Source organism: Dipteris shenzhenensis, chromosome 9 (genome assembly GCF_047967505.1).
Source record: "Dipteris shenzhenensis isolate YYH24624 ecotype China chromosome 9, Dip_SZ_1.0, whole genome shotgun sequence".
Taxonomy (NCBI): Eukaryota; Viridiplantae; Streptophyta; class Polypodiopsida; order Gleicheniales; family Dipteridaceae; genus Dipteris; species Dipteris shenzhenensis.
In genome coordinates, this window is record NC_141604.1 from 40,549,686 (window position 1) to 40,571,741 (window position 22,056).

Sequence of the window (22,056 nt, forward strand, 5' to 3'; positions counted from 1 at the left end):
CATACTCCGCCATTGCCTGAGCCCTCTTAGGAGTAGATGGGCGACCTCAAGACGAAGATTTTGAGCCATTTTTCAGGTCATTTGGTTCAGTAACGAGGGAGAAATCGTCAAAACTCAGTTTCAGCCTGTAGCAACTCTCCCGGGCAAAAGTGCGCACCATTTCGTCCAACCTCTGTGCTGGACCTTCTCTGGTATATGAGCTTTCTTTTGCTTCAGAAAGCCCTCTTTTCCTTGCTTTGAAGAGTGAGCTACAAGCCCTCCAAGTTCAGCATTTCAGTTTTGACAGTTTTGGACAAGTTTTTGAAGATGATGCTACATAAAATGCTACTCTAGCATTTCTGGTTTTTTGAAGCTTTCAATAACTTCAGTACAAGTGTGGATTCAGTTTTGTTTTGACTTGCTAGACCTGGTTTTGATTGGAAAGTGTTTATTTCATCCACTTCTATGAAGCATGTAAGTGAAAGCATCATTGTTTGAAATTTGGTCACAAGACTTTGCTACATTAAATGCTTATATTTTGAAGCATTTCAGTTGTTATTCTAAGCCCTGTAAGAGAGAAGACACTACCCAATACTTGGGTTAGAGCCTCTCATGGCTTGCTTATGCAAAATATGTGAAAAGCCAAAACATAAAGCAATGTCTTGTTATGCTACAAAGGATGAAAATGCCAACCTGACTTCCTTGTTGAAGATTGCCAAAACAATGGTTGCCAAAAAGGAAGCAACTACAGAAATCTACCCTCTCATGGAACTTTTATTTGACTCCAAGTACAAGAAAAAGATGAAGGTCAAAGCTTCTCTACACAACTATGGAGATGACAAGATAATTGTTCTCTTGAAGGATATGATTTTCAGATCCACTTGTTCTATCATAGTACCATCTTATAAGGCACTAGACACTGCCCATGTGGTAAGACCTTGCCTTGACATGGATATTTTGCCTCCACAAGATGAGGCATCCCATGAAGATTATGCATTTTAAATCATCTCTATGTATGCTCCAGATCACTCTTTTTATGTCAAGGTACTCAGCCTGGATAGTCCTCCAAAATGAATGAAAATAAACTATTGTGTGTTGTGTGTTTTGTAAACACCTCTGGTCACCTTATGATGTAGGCCATGTGTATGGTTTGTTCCATGGTACCTCCTACAGACATTGTGTGCATGTACATGTAGGAGAGATAACCATTGGAAGGTCTGTTTGTATCCCTTTCTGTTTACCTTACACCCAAGGGAACCCTTGCTAGCATGAGAACCTAGCCATAGATTAATCCTTGACCACCATGAGATGGCATGAGAAACTATGAGACTAGATGTATCCTTGACATAGCCTGAGGCATTTCCTTGAGGGGGGGTTTGTTGGGATATCTCAAGGTGTATGCCTCAGGCACACCTTATGTTTCTATGTGTGAGTGCTAGAGGCACAGTTAGGTGCCCACAAGCACAGTTAGGTGGTGGAGAGCCACATAGGATGATTGAGTGAATCTAGGAGCAGATTGAGGAGATGATTGAGGAGCTTTGAGGTCATCAGTGATGTCAGTGACCTTGTATGAGGTGCCTACTTAAGGACCTCTTTCTTCTTCATTCTATAAGCAAGTATTCTGAGTTTGTGTCCACTCTACTCTTTCTTTTCAGTATTCCAACAAATACAGAATAGACTATTTAGAAAAATCAGAAGCAATGGAAAAACACCTCTAAACAAGATACATCCGAGTCATCCTCACGACAAGCATCATACAGAGATTGTCGTAATGAGGCTCTGAAAAACTCGTAAGGTTGCAGCAATGGTTGCCCTAGGAAAACTTGATTCTTTGTTTCCAAATAGTCTAGAGTGCCCAAAATCTAACCCAATGAAAAAAAAAGAGTGTATTGAGTTTGCACTGAAGTCAACCTCCCAAAGATCCATAAATATTTCCCAAATCGATGAGTAGGGAAGCGCAGATGAAGACAGTGTGAAATACGATCCAAGAGACCTCTGGAGTGAACAAACACACACATATATATATGTGTGGGTATACGTTGCAACCAACAAGACACATTCCATGTTGCAACATCTCTATCTCATGGCTCTAGCACAGCAATTGGTTCAATATAGTCTTTGGAATTTAGATTGTGCAAGTTCAAGACTTTTAGGTTGTATCTTATAATCAATTTGAAGCTTCAAATTAGTATTAGTCATCATTCATTTATGAAATTGTCAAATCCATCGGTCTATGTGTTCATATACATTCATATGTGCCTATTTGAAAATATGTTGGATGTATGAAAAGTAGCTCTTCGCAAGAGGGGGATATTTTATTGCGAGCTTTTTCATTCTTTTGCGAGCTTTTTTGAGTTGTGAATGGAAAAGAGTCGAAAGGGAATACTAAAAACATACACCTTTGTGAGATTAAGGGTTTTCTTGCTATCTTTATTTGAGCCTCAAAGTAAGAATTTTTAGCATGGATCACCAATTAATGGATCATGTTCATGTCACCATGAACTTGTGTGATGGAGCCCCCAAAGCTCAGCTAGGGATTGTGTTGCAATAGCCCTTGGCCAAGCTCTAGGGATCCTTTTTTGAATCTTTGTTTAGGACAATCTTCCCCTTCACATGAAGCTAATAAGGATGCCCTTTTAGTATCATTTGTTATGCTTTTGTTGAAATTATTCATTATTAATAATCACTAAGTATATATATTCAAACTATTGATATACAATGATGGTTGGCAAAACATTATGTCCATGTGTAGCATGATAAGTTCAAGCTCTTATGAAACAAAGGATTTTCAATAAAAACTTTTTAAATATGTAGAATTTATACACTATAACATAATAACTGGATATGTTCATATTACAGTGATCGTTGTGACTACAAACATGACCATGTTTGGAATCATATTGACCAAGTTATGGCCAAAATAAGACTGGCTGTCCAAGCCCCCCAAGCACGGCCAGGGGCTACGCTAGCGTAGTCCCTTAAGTGCTTGGGGAGCTTAGACAGCCAGTTTTTTTTTTTTTTTTCAAGAAAGAGACTTCTATTAAGTAAGAAAAAACCCGCGAGAGCAAGCTCAAAGCAAAATACATCATGAAATCATGAGGATAAATAAAACCCCCTCAAAGTGAGGTGGGAAACAACCAAGGCTGAGGCTGAAAGTGCCACCTCGACCTTGTAGGGGTCTCATAGAAGAAAGGAGAATCCTTCCATTCCCTGAAAAAAACCCTCCTAGCTGAGGCTGCACGAGAGTCTCCTTGCATACTCGTCCATACAGCCATCAAGGTATGAGCGGTGTCTGTCCAGATGTCTGTCCAGATACTAGCCAATGTGTGCGAGGGATGAACCTGAGTACCCTCCAAAGCCTCTGTGCATCTGGCTCTCCAGATATGCCAGGATGCTATGCTCGCTAGAATCTCCCAAGAGGTAATCACAAAGGCATGTACAGCTGTAAAAGGAAGGTGTGGTACCACATCTGATGAACAGGACTCAATCTGATGACGTCGAATCAAAATGGCCCGAGAGGAGTCAAGTCTCTCATAGAATACTTGAGGCCCTATAAGAGAAAGCCAAGCCACTGAGCCCCATGTCATAAAGAATGGGGAGTGGGCAAAGTGACTGAAAATTCTGGCTACCCCATCCAAATCATCCTCACCTGTCTGCAATCCCATAAGCAATGCTAAATAGTCTCCGAAGCAGAGAGGCAACGAGGGCAAGTAGGGTCGGCTCTGAACCTGGATCTCCAAAGGTTCACTGCAATCCCACCATGGATAAAAAGCCAAAAGAAGAGAGTGATCTTTCTATTCGTGTGCGATTTCCAAAAGCACCTCTATAGATCCACAGTGATATCAAATGTCTCCCAATGAGGAACTCTAGAAGGTCTCCAACCTCTACTACTGAGTTGAAATCTCTTGGCATTACTGACCATGTAACAAAAGAAGGGGATGCTCTTCTCTCAATGCCTTCCGTCAATCCACTCCCACTCTCCAAGGTCCCACTACAAATACCTAATGGAAACTCCCCTGTAGAGCCAGTCTTATTTTGGCCATAACTTGGTCAATATGACTCCAAACATGGCCATGTTTGTAGTCAAAACGATCGGTGTGATATGAATAAAGCCATTTCTTATGTTAGAGTATCAAAATTCAATATAATTAAAAAGTTTTTGTTTAACTTCTCTATCAAACACTTACAATTGGCAGCTTTTAACTAGAAGTAGGAGGCCTTATTGGCATAAAGGCTAGCTTCTTGTCCATAGAGACCTGAAAGAGTATCTTTATAATTGTCTTTTGAAATGGTTTAGAGAACCCAAAGAGCTAGGTGGCGGGGCTAGGACACCTTGTTAGCATAAAACCTTTCATCGACCTTAAGAGACCACCCAAATAGTATCTTCATGATTTTCTTGTGACTTGGTTTAATGATTACATATATTGTCATCAACACTGGTGATTAAAGAGACATGAAAGGTCTTCAAGATTAGGATTTATTACATTATTGGTATGTGTGCCTTGGTTGTAGTGCTTGCATGGAATGCAAGTTTGGAATGCTTGTCTTCAAATACGTGATGCTTTTTATGCATGACCAAAAAGATGCTTTGAAGGCATGCTTCTAATTAGTCATTGCATTGGTTTGAAGATCAATGATTTGAAGGGTTTTTTTTAAATGCAATTTTGAAATGATTACCTTCAAATAAAAAATGCATCCTTCCAATCATTGCATTGCTTTGAAGATGTGCACGCTTCTAATCAATCAAATGCTTCCAGTTACTACATTACTTCAAAGATTAATGCATGTTTAGAATACTCTTAATATGCAACCACACAATAATATATCATTTGAAACCCTTACCTTCTTTTCTTGAGCTCTCACACTCCTTTAAATCCATGTCCTAGAACCTTGCCAACTAACCTTCTTTCTCAAGTGATCACATGGATCAAGGGTTGTGTTATCAATGTTGCTCAACATATGTGAGTCTTATATCATGTGAAGTCCCCCAAGTGTTGTGTTATATAATGTTCTAAAAAATGACCAAAAAAATCAAGTCCCCCAAGCTCATCCCAAGAAAAGATCGCAAAAAATTTCTCCTTACTCATGAATAGTGATTGCGTGTTGAATGGAAGTTATCAGGTTAAAGGAGGCTGAATAACAATATAAGTTTTGTTCCCTCTTATTATATGAAGAATATAATGTTGCATCCGTGCTTTATAGGATGCGCTTGAAAGTAAATTGGAGAAGAAAAGAAAAACAAAACTTGGGGCTCCTTTTGGTAAGAACATTGCATGCTTTGTGGATGATGTGAATATGCCAGCAAAAGATCGTTATGGCGCACAGCCAGTGATTGAGCTACTCAGACAGCTTCAAGACTTCAAAGGATTTTATGATCGCCGGCAGCTTTTTTGGAAGGATATTGAGGACATGACATTACTGGCTGCTTGTGCGCCACCTGGGGGAGGCCGAAATGAAGTTAGTGACTCTTCTTTTTAGTTCCATCTCTTTCTCTTTGTTTTCACTTTGACTTCATAACCTCCATTCTGGTTTCTCTAGACAGAAGACATAAGGGGGCACACCAAGCTATTGATTCAGAAAGAGATAAAACCACTTTACTCAGTGGAGAAATCAATGTCGAAGGATAAGGACAAACAATTTTCCTTTTCATTTTTTATATGATGAGGGGTGAAATGTTGTGAGTCATATTTCACTACTGTGAGCTTTAAGTTATTTCCCTTTACTTTTTTCTCCTCAGAAAACGTGTAGTTTTTTAGGCCTTGGAAAACAAAGTACAAAGGACATGTACACTATTACACCACGAAGGGTGTGTAATTTTTCAAATGCAACACCCAAATCAAAATTTTAGGGGGGAAATGATACACAGAATGGGAGGGCCAGAAGGATGCTGTAAAATTGCAAGAAATCTAAGTAAATTCAATGCTACCTACACATAACAAAAAAATATCACTTTGTAAATCATAAGAAGATGCAAGATTCTATGGAAGCTCGAGCTCCACTAGCTCCCTTCCCCCTCCCACTACTACCTGCCCCCCCTCCCTTAGCCCAACTGCAGCTATTCTACACCTCTCCGTTTGAGAGCATCTAGCCTGTAAACATTAGCTCATGGGGTTTCTTGCCTATCGCCCCCTGCAGTTTTTGCTCAGTTTGTCCCCCTCTTCTGCTCTAGGTCCCCCCTGTTTTTCCTCGCTCTTCTTGCTCATGCTTTGGCCTATTTGTAGGCTGTATGGCCACCCTTCACAGCCCATCTGGGCCTTCCTTCCCAAATTATATATCCTGGGCTCTTCTTGCTCCCGCATGTGCTGTTTCCCATCCTATTGGGCTTTTATCTCCAATCTAAACCTTTGACCTTACCCACCCCCAGCTTGCCTTTCCCCTTTTCCACCAGCCCCCTATCCCTCAGTTAGCTTTGAATCTACCTTATGACCCCTTCCTTCCCTTCTTCTTACTTCCTTATCCTCTCTTCCTTCTTGCTTCTTCCTTCTCTCATTTCATATTCTCTCTTGCCTTTAGTGTTCCTTCCCTCCTCCATCCCTTTCCTTTCTTCCTTTCTTGAGAAGCTAGCAACATGTGCCTGAGAGGTTTCATGGTTTGGTAGGTGACCACCTAGGGTCTAGCTAGAGGAGCTCTTATGGAAGCACCCTATCTCATCTTGCTTTGTCTAGAGGATAAATAGTAGGTTGAGCAAGCCATGTGAAAACTTATTAATATATTGATCATTGGGTGCCTTGTGGGACTTTTTGGTATAGGCGAGGAGCATTAGACCGAGACCACATCTGGGATTTGACAATCTATGAGCGTGGAGTCTTTTTGATCCAGCTATTTGAGATGGCCTATAATTTGTTGCAGAAATGCCCAATCTACCTTGGACCTCACATTGATTGCTTCAGTCCTTGGTACCATGTTTTTTTTTTGGGGAAAAAAGAGAGTTCTATCAAGTATGAAAGAAATCCGAAAGCAAATCTCAATGGAAAAGCATGAGAAAAAATCCTTCTCTCCGTGCCTTGCATCAATCCATTCTCACTTCTTCTTTTTTTTTCAAAAAGATTACTTGATTATGTATGAATGAAAGCCGCAAGAGCAAGCTCTAATGCGGGAGTACATCATGACATGCATGAAAGAAAACACAACTCAAAAAGAGCTAACAAAAATTCCAAGGTGGAGGCTGAAAATGCCACCTCAACCCTGAAAAAGTCTCAAAGAAGAACAAAGATCCTCTCCAAACTCTGAAAAAGGTATCTCTCATGGCTGTAGCTGCTCTGGAGGATCCCTGCATGCTTGCCCAGATGGCCATCAATGTGTGAATAGTATCAGTCCATATGCTAGCCTTAGACTGGGACGGGTGAACCTGTGAAGCCTCCATCACCTCCGTACATTTGACCCTTCAAATATGCAAAGCTGCAATGCTAGCCAGAATCTCCCAAGATGTGTCTACTGAGGTATGAGCAGCTCTAAAAGGAGTGAAAGGAACATCTTGGAGAGAACATGACTCCACAGAGTGTCTACTGAGGTATGAGCAGCTCTAAAAGGAGTGAAAGGAACATCTTGGAGAGAACATGACTCCACAGAGTGTCTTCGTGTAATGAAGGATGAGCCTAAGTCCTGTCCCTCGAAAAACACTTGAGGTCCAGTAAGAGATAACCATGCCACTCATCCCCAAGTCATGAAGAAGGGTGCTCTATGAAATATGTAAAGAGTCTTGGCAACACCCTTCTAGATCGTCCTCGCGGTTCACTACAATACCTCCATGAATAGAAAGTCAAAAGAAGAGAGTGATCTTTCTATTTCTGAGGGATTTCCAGAGCCTCCTCCAAAAAAATTTATGCACCTGCCCTTTTTGGTATTAGCGACTTCTACTGCTCAGTTGCTTGTACCAGGAGACGAGATATTCTCAGACGTGAGATTGGTGTTCGCCAGCAGTTGGCAGCTTTGCAGAGGGAAGAGCAGAAACGGCCTTCAGATGCTTGGATTCAAGAGCGCCTTGCTGTAGCAAGGGCTCATCAGCAGTTATTGCTTGATCAGAGAGCAGAGTATGCCTTTCATGCACGGGAGTCCTTCTGAATTCAGATGGGTGGTAGAGTCAATAAACACTTTTTCTCTACTCTTGGCCCTAGACATAGTTGAGAGAGTGTATCCCAGCTTATTGACTCGCATGGGGTTTTACAGACAGAGACTGATGATGTCTTACGCATAGCTTCAGATTTCTATGCCACCCTTCTCACTGCTGATCCTAAGACACTTGATAGAGAGGATGCTAGACAGGCTATTTGGCAGAGCATTCCTGTGTGGTGAATCCGAGTATGCATGTTCTACTCGATGCACCTTTCACCAACACAGAGTTCAGAACTGCACTTTTAGCCCTTCACAAGGTCAAGTGCCCAGGTTCAGATGGCCTCACCCCGTCTTTTTTCATTGCATTTTGGGATATGATTGGAGACTATATTACTTCAGCCTTGTAGGCCATTTGGGACTCTGGCGAGATGCCTGGGTCGCTTATAGAGGGTCTCATCCACCTTATCCCAAAAGGAGGTTGCAGAAATTTAGTGTCCCAGTGGAGGCCTATCACACTTCTGGGGACTTGTTACAAGATTCTGGCCAAGGCTATCAGCCTCCGATTGCAGCCCCTTCTCCCTGATCTTATTCATGACACTCAGACGGGATTTGTGCATGGCAGAAGCATTTTTTATAACATTTTTTCTTTCTGGGAAGCTTCAGAGTGGGCCATGCAGAGTGGCCAGAATCTTGCCATTCTACTTTTGGACTTTGAGAAAGCTTATGACAGAGTAGATTGGGGTTTTTTGGAGGGCACCCTTCTACGCTTTGGCTTTATTGATGCTTGGATCAGACGTGTTTCCTCTTTGTACAGATCAGCCCACAGCTAGGTACTTATTGGTGGGGTAAGGGGTGAGAGATTTCAGATTTCGAGATCAGTCCGTCAAGGATGCCCCCTTGCTCCTTTCCTTTTTTTGTTCGTGGCCGAAGCTATGAGTATCTATGTTAGATCTCAAGCTGACATCTTTGGGCTGAGACTTCCCATCAGAAGGGAAGAGGAGCTACTTGACAGTGAGTTGGCAGATGACACAGTAGTTTACTTGGATGCCACTCCACAGACGCTCACTTCTTTCAAGACAGCATTGGATTTATTTTGCTTGGCGGCAGGGGCGCAGATAAATTTGCATAAATCCAATGGCTTTTGGATTAGTGATGAGGACACTCCAGTTTGGGGGCTTGACATAGGATTCACTTGGGTTCAGAGGGGTGAGCCTATCAGGTATTTGGGCTGCCAGGTCGGCTTGGATATTTCTACCACGCAGCAGTTTGCTCCCGTTTTGGAGAGCATCATAAGGAAGCTTCTTTTTTGGAGCTCAGCCAAGCTAGATCTTGCCTCTAGAGTTGTGGTGGTCAACCAGGTCCTCTTGGCCACGGCCGGGTTTGTTTTTTCATGCTGGTGCCATTCTAGCGACTGCATCATTTAGCTCAGAAGACCGATCAGAAACTTTCTGTGGAGTGGGCTTGATGGCACAGCAGATGCCTTAGCCAGGGTGGCTTGGGAGACCCTCATCCTCCCTACACAGGAAGGGGGTCTCAATATTATTGATCCAGATTTACAGTGCAAAGCTTTACTTTGTAAGATGGTGGTGCGGGGACTTATGCCAGTGGAAGGACTTTCTTATCAGCAGCATACAGAGGTGCACACCTTCTTCAGGAGGAGACTGGATGAGCGGTGTTAGGTGTATCTTCACCACAGCACACCTCAGATCACCTTCGTCCCCACTCATGGTTGCCATTCTGAAAGCTTGGGCCAGTTTCAGAAGCACTCTTCGGAGGATTCCTCCTTCCTTTTGGGAAGAGATTGATAGGCAACCCATCATGTGGAATGACAATATTTTAGATGATCATGGCAGACCACTGGGTGCCTCACTCTACATGCAGTGGTCCAGGTGGGAGAGGGGACCTGCATCTTCTATGGGGTCTTGGAAAGCTTTCCATAGGCTTCCAGAGGAGACCAAATCAAGGTTGACAGGACATCTCAGAGGGAGTGCAGGGAGGATCTTGCAGATTGAGGCAGCCCTTCCAGAGGTTTGGGTAGACACAGATGATATGCCACTCACTTCCTCCACTTGGGCAGGTACTTTTTCGAGAGGCGGTGTTCCGCTTCAAGTTTTGGCCTTTCGAGATGCACAGGAGGATGCTTTGGTTTTTAGTGTTCAGGATGGTGGCAGATTGCTCAGGTCCACAGAGGACATCTTGCTTGAGTCTGCTTTTCAGCCTATCAGGGTTGCAGGTCTTTTGGTACAGGGATCAGATTCAGAGTGGTTCCTAGACCCAGATCCCTGACTACTCTCCACCGGGTCTTGGAGGCTCTGGCTCTATGGGGGAGTTCCCATCAGGTATTTGCAGTGGAACCCTGGAGAGTGGGAGTGGATTGACGCAGGGCATCGAGAGAAGAGCATCCCCTTCTTTCGTTACACAGTCAGTAATGCCAGGAGATATCAGCTCAGTAGTAGAGGTTGGAGACCTTCCAGAGTTCCTCATTGGGAGACATTTGATATCACTGCGGATTTGCAGAGGTGCTTCTGGAGGAGACTCTGGAAATCGCACAGGAATAGAAAGATTACTATCTTCTTTTGGCTTTCTATCCATGGTGGGATTGCAGTGAACCTTTGGAGGTCCAGGTTTGGAGCCGACCCTACTTGCCCTCGATGCCTCTCTGCTTCGGAGACTATTCAGCATTGCTTATGGGATTGCAGACAGGTGAGGATGATTTGGATGGGGGTAGCCAGGATTTTTAGTCACTTTGCCCACTCCCCATTTTTTATGACATGGGGCTCAGTGGCTTGGCTTTCTCTTACAGGACCTCAGGTTTTTTATGAGAGATTTGACTCCTCTCGGGCCATTTCGGTTCGACGTCATCGGACTGAGTCCTGTTCGTTGGATGTGGTACCACACCTTCCTTTTACAGCTGTACATGCCTGTGTGGATACTTCTTGGGAGATTCTAGCGAGCATAGCATCCTGGCATATCTGGAGAGCCAGATGCACAGAGGCTTTGGGGGATACTTAGGTTCATCCCTCCCACACATTGGCTAGTATCTGGACAGACATCTGGACAGACACCGTACATACTTTGATGGCCGTATGGACGGGTATGCAGGGAGACTCCCGTGCAGCCTCAGCTAGGAGGGCTTCTTTCTTCAGGGAATGGAAGGATTCTCCTTTCTTCTCTGAGACTACTACAGGGTTGAGGTGGCACTTTCAGCCTCATCCTTGGTTGTTTTCCACCTCACTCTGAGGTGATTTTTTATTTATCCTTATGATTTCATGTGTATTCCGCTTTGAGCTTGCTCTCGCGGGTTTATTCTCTTACTTAATAGAAGTCTTTTTCTTGGAAAATTAAAAAAAAAATAAAATTATGCACCTCTGCATAAATATGAAAATTATCCCAACGAGGAGCTCCAGAGGGCCTCCAACCTCTACTACTAAGCTGAAATTTCTTGGCATTTCTAACTATGTAGCGAAAGAAGGGGATGCTCTTCTCTCAATGCCCTTCATCAATCCATTCCCACTCCTCTGTGTCCCACTGCAAGAACCTGATGAGAGAACCACCATATAACAAGAGTCTCCAAGACCCAAGTGCCAGGAGAACGGGGTCAAGATCAAGATACCACTGTGAATCCGTGCCCCACTCCATGTACCTTGCAATCCTAACAGGTTGGAAGGCAACCTCCAAAAGAATATCATCTGAGGATCTGAGAAGTTTGCCTCCTGACTGAACATCAAAGACAAGGGTCTCCTTATGTGCATCCCGCAAGGCAATGACCTGTAAAGGAACATGCGTCCTCGAAAAGGCTCCCAACCAAGTGGACTCTGTGATTAGTAAGTCATCTTTATATATCCACTCTGTTGGTATGGCTACCTCTACATGTTGCATCTTGATTGCACTCCCTCTAAGGTGGCCAACTGATAAGAGTCTCTGATCCTCTGGAAGTTGTTTAAAAGCCTTCCAGGCACCTACAGTGGAAGCAGGTCCCCTCTCCCATCTAGACCACTACTGCAAATAATGTCACACCCCCAGTGATCTGCCATGCTCATCCAGCATGGATTCATTCCACAGAGCTAGATGCCTGTCTATTTCTTCACGAGAGGAGGGTGTAACTCTCCAAAGAGTGTCTCTGAAGCTACCCCAAGCTTTCAGAATGGAAGCCATGAGAGGGGAAGAGGGAGACCTAAGATGGGTTGAAGTAAAAATCCATCTAGAGCTGTCCATTAAATCTCCCCCGTGAGAAGGTGTACAAGATTGAATGCTACATAGGAAAAAGTCCTTCCAATGCCCCTGTCCAGGCATCAAACCTCTCACTACAAATTTGAAGAGCAAGGCCATACACTGCAAATTCGGATTAATAATATTGAGATCTCCTTCCTCAATGGTGAGAATGAGGGTCTCCCAAGCCACCCTGGCTACAACATCTGAGGTGCCATCTAACCCACTCCAAAGAAAGTTCCCGACAGGTCTCATGAGTTGAGATATACAATCTCTAGATCTGCACCAACAAGAGCAAACAAACCAGGTAGTAGCCAATAATACCTGGTTCACAACCACTACTCTGGATGCAAGGTCAAGTCTGGCGAAACTCCAAAAAATGAGTTTTCTCATGATGCTCTCCAACACGGGAGAAAACTGTTGCGCTTGGAAAGATGCCCACCCCAACGTGGCATCCTAAGTACCTGATGGAAACAACCCCTCTGAATCCAAGTGAATCCTATGTCAATCCCCCAGTCTGGAGTGTCCTCATCACTAATTTAAAAGCCATTGGATTTGTTCCAATAAATATGGGCCCTTGCTGCAGTGCAAAACAAATCCAAGGTTGTTCTGAAAGAGGTGAGTGTACGTGGTATGGCATCCAAAAAAATAGCCGTATCATCTGTAAACTCACTATCCAAAAGCTCATCCTCCTGCCTCAACGGAAGACTCAGCCCTATAAAATCAACTTGAGTTCTAAGATAGTAGCTCATAGCTTCAGCCACAAAAGGGGGCTAAAGGGCATCCCTGACCGACCAATCTGGTAATCTGAAATCTGTCTCCCTTGACTCCAATGAGAACCTGGCTATGGGCTGATCTATAGAGAGCTGACACCCCTCTAATCCATGCATTTGTTAATCCAAAGCGAGAGAGGGTACCCTCTAGGAAACCCCAGTCTACTCTATCAAAAGCCTTCTCAAAGTCTAGGAGTAGAATGGCAAGCCTATGGCCATTATGTATGGCCCATTCAGAAGCCTCCCATAATGAGAAAATATTATCAAAGGTGTTCCTGCCATGCACAGAACCCGTCTGTGTATCATGTATAAGATCTAGAAGAAAGGGCTGTAGACATAGGCTGATTGATTTTGCTAGGATTTTGTACAAATTGCCCAACAAAGTGATTGGTCTCCACTATGACACTAAATTCCTGCAACCCCCTTTGGGAAAAATACACCCCCCTTTAAGGATAAGATGAATGAGGCCCTCAGTGAGTGAGTATGGCATCTCACTCGAGTCCCAAACGCCTGCAAGGCTGAGGTAATGTGATCCCCAATCTGATCCCAAAATGAAATAAAGAAAGAGAGTGTAAGGCCATCTGAACCAGGACACTTGCCCTTGTGAAGGGCAAATAGAGAAGTCCTGAACTCTATGTTGGTGAATGGTGCATCAAGCGAGACTAACATATCTCCAGTCACCAACATAGGTAAATGCTGCCAAATAATACCTCGAGCATCATCTCTGGCCTGAGTGTCAGGATCTGCTATAAGAAGGGAGGCATAAAAATCTGTAGCTACCTGCAAGATGGTATCTAGATATGTCTGTAAAACTCTGTCTGAGTCAACAAGCTGTGAAACGCTCTCCCTACTATGTCTGCTGCCTTGAGTAGAGAAGAACTGCTTGTTGACCCTACCTCCCATCTGGGTCCAAAATGACTCCCTGGCATGAAAGGCATACTTTGCTCTCTGATCCAACAATGACTACTGCTGACCCTTGCTGCAGCAAGGCACTCCTAAACCCAAGCATCTGTAGGCCTCTTCTGCTCTTCCCTCTGAAGATCAACCAACTACTGGCGGATACCTATCTCTTGCCTAAGAATCTCACCTCTCCTGAAACGAGCAACTGAGTGATAAAATTCGCTAACATCTAAGAGGGTTGCTGCTATATCTGACGGGGAAAGCAGACCATCATGCATGTGAGAAACCCAAGTCTGTAGAATTACCTCTGTGAGGCCCTCCTCTATGTAGAATGCATCTGGAATCTTGATACTGGCAGAGTGACTCCTTACCTGAGGATCTGAAACATATAGAACAACTGGAAAATTATCTGAAGTGGACACCCAGGTGTAATGCATACTGTCCCACCTCTGTCCAGAGCCCAATCATCCACATAAAATCTGTCAATCCGTGCATGGATAGGCATCTACACCCTCCTGTTCAACCAAGAAAACAGGAGTGAATGCGTCTGAGTGCGAAAAGCATCATCATGCCAAGTATCTCTGCCACTATACTGAAAAAGGAAGGCATCCCAGGCTGCTCTCTCTAGGGAATGTAAGCCACCTTCCCTACCACCTCTTTTGTCTGTGGGCATTTCAACCATGTTGAAATCACCCCCAATGATCCAAGACTCTGCAATGCATGACCAAGAAAGCATCTCCTTCTAGAAAAGGACACGGTCCCCTCTTGAATTGGGGCATAAATGTTTAAGAAGCCAACCTTACACCCACCAATCAAAAGAATGACCCACTGAGCTCTAGAGGGAACTATGGTCCCATGTCCAATCACCAAGGGTAGCATAGAATAAGAAACAAAAATACAAGTACCTCCCCTGGTGCCGAAGGCGGGTGACAAAAAAGTATGCCCTGAAATGAAGCTTACCCAACTTGGCACAATCCCTGACATCCAATTTGTGTTCCTGAATCATGAGGACATCAATGGGACCCCCAGTAACACCTGGATGAAGTTGGCTACGGATCAAAAGCCTACGGCGGCGGTGAGGTACACCTCCATGTCCATGAATGTTCCAACTGGACAATCCTCATTGACGAGACGAAGAGGCCGGATGAAAAACTCTACCCGGCGGAGATATCCCTCTCTTGGCAGAGATATCCCTCTCTTGGGAAAAGTTCCTCCTATCAAGAGGAGGGAAGTCAACTGGGGAAAGTACTCCCACACCTGCAGAGGGGGAAGCTCTATCCATGGTGCTTTGAATGAAGTGCTCCCCAAGGGTAGAGGATACAAACTCCTCCTCTAAATCAAACTCTGCCATGTAAGCCAGAAGTACAAAATAATTCCTAATGGTGCCATGTAATCAAACTCTCCCAGATGTGGAGCTGGCTCAACAACTCTGGCTCGCACCCAACGGGGGATGACTGGAAAGGAGCAACCTCATCAGCACAAGGAACTAAAATAGGTATATCTCCTGCCTGTAAGGGAGAGGGGAGACGGAGGTAGGCTGAGGGGGAGGCGTGGGGAGCTGAGTTAGGAAGGAAGGGGGCGGGGAGGGAGAGGGAGAAGGTTTTTTTTTTTTTTTTTAACTCTCTTTTTTTTTTTCCCCCCGGGGGGGTCACCTTGGGGGGGAGAGCAGCGGGGGGGGGGGGGGAGAGCGTGGGGGAGGGAGGGGGGCGGGGGAGGAGAAGGGGGCGGGGGGCTGGCGGGGGAGAGGGAGGGCGGAGGAGAAGGGGGTAGCGGGGAGGGGGAGAGCAACGGGGGGGAGAGGGAGGGCGAGGGAGGGGGGCGGGGGGGGGTGGCGGAGGAGAAGGGGGCAGCGGGGAGGGGGGCAGCAGGGGAGGGGAAGGAGAAAGGGGCAGCGGGGAGGGGGGGGGCTGGCGAGGGAGAGGGATGACGTTGGAGGGGACGGGGGAGGAGAAGGGGGGCGGGGGGGCTGACGGGTGGGGGAGAGGTTGGGCGGGGAGGGAGAGGTAGGGGGTAGCGGGGGGGGGGAGAGGGAGGGCGGGGAGGAGGAAGGGGAGAGGGAGGGTGAGGGAGGAGGGAGAGGGGGCTGGCGAGAGGGGAGGGAGAGGAGGAGCAGCGAGGGGGGGAGAGGGGGGGGCAGCGAGGGAGAGGGAGGGGGAGAGGGGGCTGGCTGAGAGAGGGAGAGGGAGAGGGAGAGGGGGCTGGCTGAGAGAGGGAGAGGGGGGGGCAGTAGCTCACGGGGAGGAGCAGCAGCTCAACAATGTCATGCCTGCAATCTTGGCTCTTTGCCAAAAGAAAAAACCATCCGGGTGCTGGAGCATGATATGGTCATTGGATATATCAGGGTCTTCAACTCTGAGAACCCCATTTGATTTGATCGCCTTTGCTGCTGAAGAGGGTAAACCACGGGGGCAGGGATCTCTGTGTGACCACTCCAAAGGAATCTCCAATCGAGACAAGGAGCCAATGATACACCTAAGGAAGGGTGGGGAATCTAATGAAGAGAGAATTCACCTGGCTATCCTCTCCTCTACTGGTCCCAAGAAAATCCTCCTAGAGCCCAAGTGCAAAGGGCTGACTTTGAGCACAGCACTCGCAGCCTCTAGAATATCAAAGACTACCTGGCTTTGAGCACTCGCAGCCTCTGGAATATGAAAGACCACCTAGAAGAAGAAAAAGCCATGTCCAAACAAATGAACTTCTTTAGGATGGGGGTGAGGCTCGAGGGTCACTCCGCAAAAATCCAGTCTCTAGCTTGAAGTGTGGAAGAATAAGGTCCATAGATGCGAGCAAAGGGGGTGGTCGAAGACTCCAATTCCACGTCTATTTGAGGCTGCAGCAACTTGTCGTTTGAAAAACGTTCTTGCAGCCGGGTGGAAGTGGTTTGGGATTGACTGAATGGGCCATTCGTCAATTGAAGGTGAGACACCAACTCGAATTGAAAAAGAAAGTTCTATCCTGTTAGAACATGAAGTCAAGTTGAGTGTGTGTGAGTGCCACGTGTCATACAGGGAGATTTCCCATATACACTTTGGTATTCTAGTGTGTGCCTATCCTATATATGATTGTACTTGTGTGTCACATCAATATACATCAAGGAGTCTACATCAAGCTTATCAATGTGAGTCCTTTCATTTTGACACTTCCATTTCCGTTTCCTTTCATTATGTTTCCATTTGAGGATCATTCTCTCTCTCCCTAGCCTACCCTCTCTCTCTCCCTCTCCCTCTCCACCATGTTCCTTCATGTGGTATCAGAGTCAGTTGTCCTCTCTTCCTTCCTCCTTGATTCTCCAAGGGAACGAGGTTGAGAGAGGCCAAAGGAAGCTATTCTCCCTCTTCCCTCTTGGAAATCCCACTTTAGCCTCTTCATTCCATTCTTCTCCCTCATCGCCTTCTTCTCCTTCACCGCCGTGACCTCTTTTCCTCACTGGATGCTCCTCATTTGGCTGTTGCGTGGAGCTGATTCTTGGCGGCTACTGTGGAAGAGCTGATTCGTAGCTACATTGATTACTGCGTGGAGACTAATTGGTTTCTTGTGGTTGCTACGTGGAGAAGGTGCATTGGAACCAATTCGTGGCTTCGTCATTGGAGGAGATTTATTGCTGCTGCGTTGAAAGCTGGAGCTGACTACTGCATTGAAGAAGCTGCTTCTTGTGCATTGAAAGTTGGAGCTGACTATTGCGTTGAAGAAGCTGGTTATTGTGCGGAACTTCTACTTGCTGAGGTCGACCTGAACACGATGGAGATGCTCTCTTACTGGCCGGTCTAAGGAACAATTTCACACCCACCAAGCATACTAGATGGCACTGAAACACTTTGACAGAAATATTAATGTCTATAGCCTTATAAACTAATACGATGTTTGCTAAAGGAGCCACAGCCATAGAATAACGATTTTTGTAAGAAAGGCCGGTGCATAGTCTGGTGGTGGATTCTGCAAGTCATGCATGCAAATGATCAAATGCCAATTTTATCCTTGCCATCGCTTGATTTGAGGCGTGATTGCTGCGCTTTGTGTGCATCGTACTTTTGGATTACTTCGGATGGAACGACAAGTTATTCGGTAGTAATTTGGAAGTGTGTGGAGAGGCTGCATCCAACCAACGATCTTGCTTTTGCCAGCCACCATTGTTTGTCATACACTAGACAACGCGAAATAATGGGCACTGATGAATGGTTTGCAAAATCTTTTGGAGGTTGTACTTTTGTGGAAAATGGACATTGTAAAAGCTATGAGTGAGGGAGTGATTTTGCTACACACTATTTGTGGCACCAATGTGCCCTATCTCAGGAAGGCTGTGAGATTCATCATTGTTTGAATTACCCTGGTACATCAATGAATGCACATATAGAGCAGATTTTTGTTGGCAGTTACTTCTTCTGGCTTCTCTCACTCCAACATGGTGTTGAGAACTCAAAGCCCTTTATGGAAGAACCCGTGGAGCATGCTGTAGCCAAAAAGCTCAATGATTTACCATTACCTTATGCTATAAACTTTTCAAACACATGGGCAGACCTGTGTTTTGTATGTCTTCTAAATCATGTCCTTGAGGTTTATGTATATGGGTACTCTGCCTTGGGTAGTCCCCCAAAACCTTGAATGTAATAATCTTTTTGACTCAATAAAGGTTCTCATCCTTGGATAGTCCTCCTAAAATGATGTTTTGCTATCTATGATGTGTGGCTCCATGTCACCCTATTTTGGAGCCACGAGGGGCATGTATTGTGGGAGCCATGTATTGGCTTTGATAGAGTCTCTTTATCAGGCCTAGCCGAGTTCTAGGATGTTGGTGTATTCCTAGACCTATGATCTGGTCATGTGGCCATGCTAAGATGTAAGCCTTTGAGTCATTTTGAGTCTCATGCCATGAGAGTCCTTGGATCCAACCTCCGAACATGCTCAGACTTTGCCTCTGAGTTACTTGGGATGCACAGATTAGTAGTCCCTCATTGTCATGTTCTGTTCTAAGTTCCATTCTAATAGTCCCTCACCTTTCCTCCATGGGGGTGTTAGAATATGAAGTCAAGTTGAGTGTGTCTTAGTGTGTTCTACTAGGAGTTCTATAAGAGTCTTATGTGTGAGTGCCACGTGTCATATTGGGACATATCCCATATACACTTTGGTATTCTAGTGTGTGTCTTATCCTATATATGATTGTACTTGTGTGTTGCATTAATATACATCAAGGAGTCTACATCAAGCTTATCAATGTGAGTCCTTTCATTTTGGCACTTCCATTTCTCTTTCTTTCATTTATGTTTCCTCTCATTATGTTTCCATTTGAGTATCATTATCTCTCTCCCTAGCCTACCCTCCCCCTCTCCCTCTCCCTCTCCACTATGTTCCTTCATATCCATCTCTAGAGGGCCAAGAGGAGGAATAAAAAGGGGAGAAAAGGAGGAACCGCGCTGAAAAGAGGAATTGGGAGGGAGGTGCTGAGAAGGGAGGCGGGGGCAGGAAGAGGAGGCGAGAGGTAGTACAGGAGGGGCAAATGGGTTGAGAGGGGGATGGGAGCAAGGAGGGAAGGTGAGGGGCAGGGGGGGCTGAGGTGTGGGTAGGGGGGCGGGGAGAGGTGGGGGGGGGTGGCGAGGCGGGGGCAGGGGGGCTGAGAGGGGGGGACAGGGGGTTTGAGGGGGGGCGGGGGGCAGGAATAGGGGATGGGGGGGCTGAGAGAGGGGGAAAGGGAGATGAGAGGGAAGGTCATGAGCTGAGGGGGACGAGGGGCTGAAAGAGGGACAGGGGGGCTGAGAGGGGAGGTGAGGGACTGAGGGAGCTGAGAGAAAGAGTTCCTATGGATTTCACATGCCAATGTGTTAAATTTGCGACTACCAAGTTTTTGTTCAAAATAGCTTCTAAGCGAATGATCTTTTAGAATGCAAACATTCTTTAATGACTTAAAAGTCCAATCTCTTGCAATATAGGCATGGCTTTTTTGGTGCTGAAAAGTAAAATCAGAAACTCTAAACTGTAAATTTTCATATGTGAATATGACATTGAAATTATATGTATGTTGCCACAAAACAAGGGGGGGGGAAAAATAGGCTTCTCATGTCAATTTTAGTATCCCCAAATTAAAGGGACCATATTGGTGCTAATAATCAATTTCATGCAGGTGACTCCAAGATTCTTCAGGCATTTCAGCATGGTGTGTGTGCAGCCTCCTTCTGAACAATGCTTACGTACTATCTTTGGTGGTATTTTGGGAGGTTTTCTACAGCTATTCCCTTCCGATTGCAAAGCATTTGTAAAACCTGTAGTGGAATGCACTATTGAGGTATACATGCGTATCAGTAAAGAGCTTCTTCCTACACCTGCAAAGTCTCACTATACTTTTAATCTTCGCGATGTATCCAAAGTCTTCCAGGTTTGTTAGTCTTCTAACACATCACATGAATTTTATTTTAATCAAGATACCGATGGAGGAAATCACAAACCAATTCTTTACCAGGGAATTCTCATGGTTAAACCGGCTGACTGTGGTACAAAGAAGTCCTTCCGCAGTCTTTGGATCCATGAAAGCATGCGTGTTTTTCATGACCGTCTTATAAATGAGGAAGATAGGGAGTATTTTAAGAAGATGTTATATGAACTTCTCAGAAGAAGTTTTGAGGAGACTGGCCAATATGAGGAAATATTTACAAAGCCTATTATATGGGGTGACTATTTAAGGCCGGGTTTTTCGATAGAAGATCGCCGCTATGAACAGGTTATCTTTCATAATTTACTGTATGCTCACATTAAAGTAGACAAACTTATTGACATCTGTTCACCTAAACTCATAGCAGGTTATCTTTCATAATTTACTGTATGCTCTAGACAAATGTATTGACATCTGTTTACCTAAACTCATAACTTGGAAAATGGATTGCTCAACTTAGTTTGGGAACTTTTCCTGCTGTATGCCTTTTTGTTGAGATATAAGTGCAAGACGATTTAATTTCTGCAAGAAAAAAAATAATGGGTTTTTAATTTTAAATGAAAGGGAAAAGAAGTTTTGGGATGCCTGATTTTCCCGCTTCAAAGCCAAGTTGAGTCAGTTTGGTGTGTTCTAGAGTGTTCTAGTGTGAGTTCTAGTCTAGTGTGTCCTATGGATGCCGCGTGTCACATTGGGAGTTATCCCATATGCATAGGTATTCATATGTGTGTGTGCGCTCTTATATAAGAGCTGTACGTGTCTAGTGTCAAATCAATCAAGTATCAAGCTACAAGCTCTTTGGTCTACATGTGAGTACTTTCATTTGTTCATTGCTTAGTCATTTCATTTCCATTTCATTATGTCTTTCTTTGAGTATCATTATCTCTATCCCTAGCCTCTATCCCTAGCCTATTCTCTCTTACTCCTTCTCCACCATGTGCCTTCCTGTGGTATCAAAGCCTCCATTCCTCCCTTCCCCTTCTACTTGCTCTACCTTGAGGATGAGAAAAGCTCGCAAATGGAAGTTACCCTCTCCTCCAAGGTAGAGCTCCCTTCCCTTAGCCTCACCTCCTGGAGCTGATCTACATCGGAATGCCTCTCCATCAACTACTCCGTTAGCCTCGCCATCAGCTGCCCATACAGCCAGCCGTACATACTGTACGGACTGATGCACCATACAACTGTATGAAGCCAAAGTGAGTCTAAAATGAGTGTTCTAGGTGGTCTAGGTGTGGTTTTATCGTCTAGTGAGTCCTATACATGCCATATGTCATCTAGGTGGTCTAGGTGTGGTTTTATCGTCTAGTGAGTCCTATACATGCCATATGTCATATTGGGAGATATCCCATAGACATTGTGACTTTCTAGAGTCTAGTGACTGTTACCTTATCACACGACCACCTGTCGACAGGCGTTGACCACATGACGACATCTGTTGACCATGTGTCAACACAAGTTAGCCACGCGATCACACGGGTTCATCCAGGAGTACTGTCCGAGGCTGTCAACCACAGGTCGACACATGTTAACCCCAGGTCGACACAGGTCAACCACAGGTCGACACAGGTCAACCATAGGTCATCAAGAGCTGCGCACATGGAGAGTGAGCTTAGCACATGGAGCAGTCAGGAGTATTTATATTACACAGTGGTTCAGTGATACAGTGGTGCAGTGGTGCGGTGAACCAGCTCACCTGCACATGGAGAATTTACACCATCGGGCTGGCGA

At 45.0% G+C, this 22,056-nt stretch overlaps 1 protein-coding gene across 1 annotated transcript in view; it reads left to right on the forward strand.

The window, feature by feature from the left end:
• Positions 1 to 22,056, forward strand: part of LOC147898637 (uncharacterized) — a 510,556-nt gene that overhangs the window by 49,663 nt on the left and 438,837 nt on the right. The window contains exons 5-7 of the mRNA XM_087379736.1: positions 5,182 to 5,436; positions 20,026 to 20,277; positions 20,362 to 20,619. Coding sequence (XP_087235862.1) covers positions 5,182 to 5,436; positions 20,026 to 20,277; positions 20,362 to 20,619 — 765 coding nt within the window. The remainder of the gene's footprint in view (positions 1 to 5,181; positions 5,437 to 20,025; positions 20,278 to 20,361; positions 20,620 to 22,056) is intronic.